Source organism: Zingiber officinale, chromosome 10A (genome assembly GCF_018446385.1).
Source record: "Zingiber officinale cultivar Zhangliang chromosome 10A, Zo_v1.1, whole genome shotgun sequence".
NCBI classification, from domain to species: Eukaryota; Viridiplantae; Streptophyta; class Magnoliopsida; order Zingiberales; family Zingiberaceae; genus Zingiber; species Zingiber officinale.
The window spans coordinates 46,561,974-46,567,564 of NC_056004.1; the positions used below are offsets into that span (position 1 = coordinate 46,561,974).

Below are 5,591 nucleotides of genomic sequence, written 5' to 3' on the forward strand. Positions count from 1 at the left end.
ATATATAGTAGGAGATAGAGCTAGCGTAAAATGATCCATATAGTCGACCACACCTAGGGATAAGGTTTGGTTGTTGTTGTAAGGTGTAAAAGTGCACCATACTAGCTTTAGTCTTGCATGTCATGCACGCTAAACTTTCCAAACCTACTTGTCGCGCCAACTCAAGACTAGATTAACCTAACCCAGCCCATTCATTTCTAAGCCGATGTGATATTAGGCATGGAATGCGGGCTGGCCACATCTCGCTCAGCCCATGCCCATTGCCACTTCTAGGGATTGGCACTTAAAACAATAATGACATTGAAGGTAATTTCTACCAATTAAAAGATTTATGCTAGTGGATTAATAAAAAAGTATGACAACAATCTCTACCCATTATTTCAACAGAAATTTGTCATAATATTGGATGGATAAATGACTGCCTTCTACTACAAGTTGGCAAGCTAATGTTATGTTCACGTACAGAAGACATAGCATGTGGAAGAGTTTTTTTCAAAGTTGCCTCAACTACAGCTTGTTGAATGTTCTGTCTACCAATGTAGTTTAGAAGAATATTTTCTGGAACTTTCTTTCCCTGCCGAAAGCCAGGAACCTGTATGAATAAGGTTTTTTATCAGGAATTGCATGGCATCACAACATACTACTTCAATAATGAGTATTCAAGAAGAAAAGGTAGATAAAGGAATTAGAATCTAGTACTAGAGACAGAAGGTAGAAAAAGAGAAGAAGCTTCCAGTGACATTTAAAAGGCCATTTTTACTTAGCATGGTCTTCCCTCAACTTTAGTTCAGCATAGAAATGACTAAACCCCAGTACAAGCAATTCCAATCATGCTTTAAGTGGAAATAAGTAAATAACAGGTACTGGAAAACATAACTGTCAACAAACTTGGATCGGATGAAAAGATAAAAGGGGAGAACAATATTGAATTCCTTGACATTCCAAAGAAAGAAAGAAGAAATATAGATTAGTATATGTCAGAGCCCAGAGGGCTTAGTAAAAGTTAGGTAGCATATTCAAATTTTTCTGATTACTATAGAGTGATAATGATCAAAACAGAAAATGGAAAATAATTTAAGTACAAAATTATCCTACAGATGAATTCCTATTCATCCTGTAACAGTAATAGACCCCTTAAATGACTGCATACTGAAAATAATACCTTTGCCTTCTTAGAAAATTCATCTAAGACTTCTCCGTAACATTCTTGGCTTATTGCTGGAGGAACTTCTACGCTTAACCTAATCTGCAAATAAGATGAGCTATCAGGGAATTGACATAACCATACTTCCTGGACAAATTGATTCTCGTGAACTTGTAGGACTAACAATCGATTGAATGCACTCAGGCAAGGGGAAGAGAGATAGCAAGAAAGCTATAGCCTTGAAGCAAGATTGCCTCTTCATTTCAATTGCCAGATGAACAAACAAACATATTTCCAAGTTATACAAGAAGATAGGTAGAAAGTAAGAAAATTATAGCCTTGAAGCAAGACTACCCCTTCCACTTGACTATCAGATCAATTAGAAGTAAAAACGATTTAGAAGGTAGAAAAAGGAAAGGTACAGACAGTGGAGTGAGGCCCTTTGGTCTCCGTCACAATGAGGTTGGCTGGAAACCTATCTTTCGTCTTCTGAGCAGCGGAGACACTAACTTGGGCACGGAAAGGCCCCGGGTTTCGCGAGGGAGGTGAGTGAAGGCGCGGGAGGGAAGAGGTGGCGAAAGACAAAGGTTTGGGGAGGGAGATGGGGATAGCAAAGGACAGATTGCAGGAGCGCGAGGAAGAGAGGATGGGCGGGGCGAAGATGCCAACTATCTCCATCTCCAGATGCTCCAGATCCTTCCACCGCCGCACAAGCTCTGGGATTCGAAGGTCGTCCTCCAGCATCAGGTTGTCCGGCAAAGCCAGCGCCTTCAATCTCAGGAATCTGCGCTAATAATCGATGAGCAAATTCGTCGAACAGGTAGTGAGCGATGAGGGCGACGAAACCAGAAGGAGGCATAGACTCACTTGACAGAGGCATAGGCGAGGTCGTGGATGGAGACGGCAGAGGAAAGGGGGAAGGCGAGTTGGTCGACGACGCCGCGGGAGCAGTGGAGGGTGAAACGGAGGAAGGCAGAGAAGGAGAGGGGGGAGTGGAGGCAGTAGCGGAGCGCAAAGGCGTGGGAGAAAGGGCTCCAGGGCGTGAAATCGAGGGAGCGGAAGTTGAGGCGGCGCCAGCAGCTAGGGTCGAGGGAGGCGCGGTACCAGGACTTGCAGACGAAGGGGACGGCGACGGCGAGATCTCCGAGGGCGAGGCGGCGGAAGGGGAAGAGGGAGATGAGGCTGAGGTTTAGGTTTAGGCTGAGAGAAGGGGCACGATATTGGTTTAGGTTTGGAGGGAATTTTGTGAAGTGTTGTAAATTTTGGCCGGTGAAAAAATTAAATTATTATTTTTTGTTCATTAACACCGGGTTTTAAAAACCGCTATTAAAACCGGTGTCTATTAACAATAAAAAAGGCGCTCATAGACACCAGCTAAAAAACCGATGTCTATGAGCGAAAATCTGCGCTCAAAGACACCAGTTTTTAGAAAAATCGGTGTAAAATACTCAAAGACATCGGTTTTTGCTTAAAACAGTTGTTGTTCCACCGATGTCTATGAGGGTTTTTCTTGTAGTGGTATGATTTATGGTTTTATGAGTAGGAAAGGAACTTACTAAGTCTTAGGGCTTATAGTTTTTATGTTTCCTTGTACTGCAGAGAAAGGCAAGGAATGGATGAACTAAGGGGAGCAGCAGGAAAGGCAGGAAGTGTGTGTGGAAGTGGCATGGTGGATAGATCTAATTTAGTTTAAAACTTTATTTGGTTGAATTGTGCATGTGAACTAAGTTTGGACCTTATGTTTATGTTGATAACTTGAACTAGTATGTTATGCATTTATGATGTTTTATTTCATGTCAGTAGATTATAAGATCATGATTCATGTTCAAGTAGTAAATATAGATTAAGTTATGCATGAGTATTAGTATGATTTACGGTTCACATGCCATGTTAAAAGAAAAGATGCATATGATTAAATAGAATGAAAATTTGATAAGTATCTTCCGCTGCCATGAGATCATATGCACATGTATGTTAAGTAGGTGTAAGTAACCCTGTCCCTTAGGGTAGCCTTAGCGCCCCCGGAAGGGGCGGGCGTTACAATCATTAAGTAGAAACCTTGAGAAAATTAAAAGTCCATTATAGACATTAAGATCCAAAATAGACTCTCAAATCTAGCTTACATTCTCTACTTCTAACATGTTATAAAAAAATTGCTAGGGGTGCCATTTTTTATTCACACTCAAAATGAAATGCAAAAAGAAAATTACCAACTGTAAACATAACTAAATGTCATAAGAAAATCAACATTTCTATTCAAAGAATTTATTAAAGAAAAGACTAAACATTAAGCATGAATTAAAATGCAAAAGAAAATTAAGTTGGAACAAACTTCCCTTTTCCCCGGTGGTTGAAGAAGATTTAAAAGAAGAATCCACGCCGGAAGTGGAGTAATCATGGTTCCATTCAAATTCTTTTTATTTATCATTTTTTCATTGCAAATTCTTTCTGGAGGACGGAGGTGGTTCAGTTCAAGCATCCACTCCGGAAGCTTGTGTTCTCCTACAACATCCATCAAAGAAAACACCTCCCACATGCATGTGGGATAAAAAGAAAATAGGAGAATATTAGTGTGGGTAAAATATGTATCAAGAAATGAATCACATCTAATAAAATCAATAAATGGTACCTCTATAAAATTTTCTGATGAGTCACAAACAATACTTACCTTATCGTGTTGAAAGGTACCTGGAGTGGAGACTATTACCTCTTTCTCATCAAGAAATGGCTCAAGCTCTTGTTCTGGTGAACGTACAACTTCATGTAGTGATTCTTGGGTGCTTGGCTCCATAGCACAAGTCCCTACACTTTCATCATCTACCCTTGGTGATTCTTGAGGTAATGCTTCCAGTAAACATTCCCCTACACTTAAATAATCTTCAAAAACATGTTCAGAACCTGAATCACTAACAACATCTTCATCAACAATATCAGTAGGATCAGAAATTTGCATAATTACATAATCATCACAAAAGATATTAAAAAAATCATGTGAAGTAATAGGAGTAGGGTCAGGCCTGACAGAATCACTACTTCCTATCTCTCCACTAGAGTTTTGTGCTTGCAGCTGATTGATGGATGATGCAATTTAATCTAATTGTAATTGTATATTCTGTATCCTTGAAAATTATTGTTCTTGATGCTCATTCATTTGTTGCATAATCTCCCTGAGTTTCCATGTTGTCTCATCCATTCGAGGTTCGTTTTGTTGAAAAGGTTGTGGGGTAAAAAATGTTGAAACTTCTTGGAACCCATATGAACTCTGGTAGGCTGGATATGGCTCAACAAATTGTCCTTGTGCATTTTCACACCTGAAACATGAATGATCCACCCAATTAGCATTAAAACCATTTGAAAATGACTCATACCTATTTTGTTGATCCAAATTTGGGTAAATTTGATACTCAGGCTGAAAACACTGATAACTCTCCATTCCAACTCCAAAATTCTGTAAATATGGATCCATGCTAAAGAAATCTCCTGTTCTTCACTACAACACTCAAAAATCAAGATTAGAAGATTCAAGAGCATAAAGTCTCAAACACATGAAAATATGAATAGTAAAGCACTTAAAAATTTAAGAATAAACCAACATGAAAATACAAAAAGAATAGGCAATCAAATCAATCAACATGTTAACAAACAAAATCAATCAATGCACAATCTAAAATTAAACACACACTACTAGTTAGTTGCTCCCCGGCAACGGCGCCAAAATTTGGTGTCGGCCTTTTTGTATGTCACGAGGCGCTCCAAATTAATAAAGATTGGAAATTCACTGTAATTAAAGTAATCACGTGTAGTAAGGAGTCCCAAGTCGAATTTTTTCAAGGTTAACCAGTGAATGCGTGCACACTCTAGATTCGATCCAAATTTTACTCTTACATCATCAAGGTGAATTCAATAAACTCAATAAAGCATTCAACCTTCAAGAAACTAATAGCCAAAACATATTCAATTCACAGAACAAAAGTATCAAGCAACAAGTGAACTCTAAATCTCAAACATCTTGTAAAAATCAAAGTATCATCCAATTCTCAATTACACTTAATTCAATCATTCAACTCAAATGCTCAATCACAGTACCCTTCAACAGAGGAACACCATCAAAAACCTTCAGTTTAACATTCACAATTAAACTCCATCGTAGCACAATCGATTCCATGTAAAGAACAAAATTTAGCTAACTAAATAACCTAAACTAAACAACTAATGTGAATCAGAACTTCTAATTCAAAACACAAACTAGTTAGCTAACTAATTAGTAGTTAAACAAGATTAGTAGTTAACTAATTAGTGATTCAAACAAATCAGAATTACAAAATCATAACATCAGATACAGATTTGCAATGTAAATTCAAACCAAAACTGAAACAAGGAGAAATTGTAAAGACAATGAATCAGATCTGACGATCTGAGCAAGTTTGAAACAATTCAAAGATAAAGT

At 38.3% G+C, this 5,591-nt stretch overlaps 1 protein-coding gene across 1 annotated transcript; it reads right to left on the reverse strand.

Moving 5' to 3' along the window:
* Positions 1-394: 394 nt before the first annotated feature.
* Positions 395-1,411, reverse strand: LOC122026635 (trigger factor-like protein TIG, Chloroplastic). The gene is made up of 3 exons (XM_042585367.1): positions 1,329-1,411; positions 1,163-1,246; positions 395-592 (listed from the first exon to the last, which is right to left on the reverse strand). Exons 1-3 carry the CDS (start codon positions 1,404-1,406, stop codon positions 395-397), a joined length of 360 nt encoding a protein of 119 aa, XP_042441301.1. The 5' UTR covers positions 1,407-1,411.
* Between the last annotated feature and the right edge of the window lie 4,180 nt (positions 1,412-5,591).

Coding starts and splice junctions, on each gene's coding strand:
- LOC122026635 (XM_042585367.1), bottom strand. CDS start 1,406: ATGAAGAGGCAATCTTGCTTCAAGGCTATAGCTTTCTTGCTATCTCTC. Junction 1,247..1,328: donor CTGAGTGCATTCAATCGATT/GTTAGTCCTACA, acceptor TCTTATTTGCAG/ATTAGGTTAAGCGTAGAAGT. Junction 593..1,162: donor AATTTTCTAAGAAGGCAAAG/GTATTATTTTCA, acceptor TTATTCATACAG/GTTCCTGGCTTTCGGCAGGG.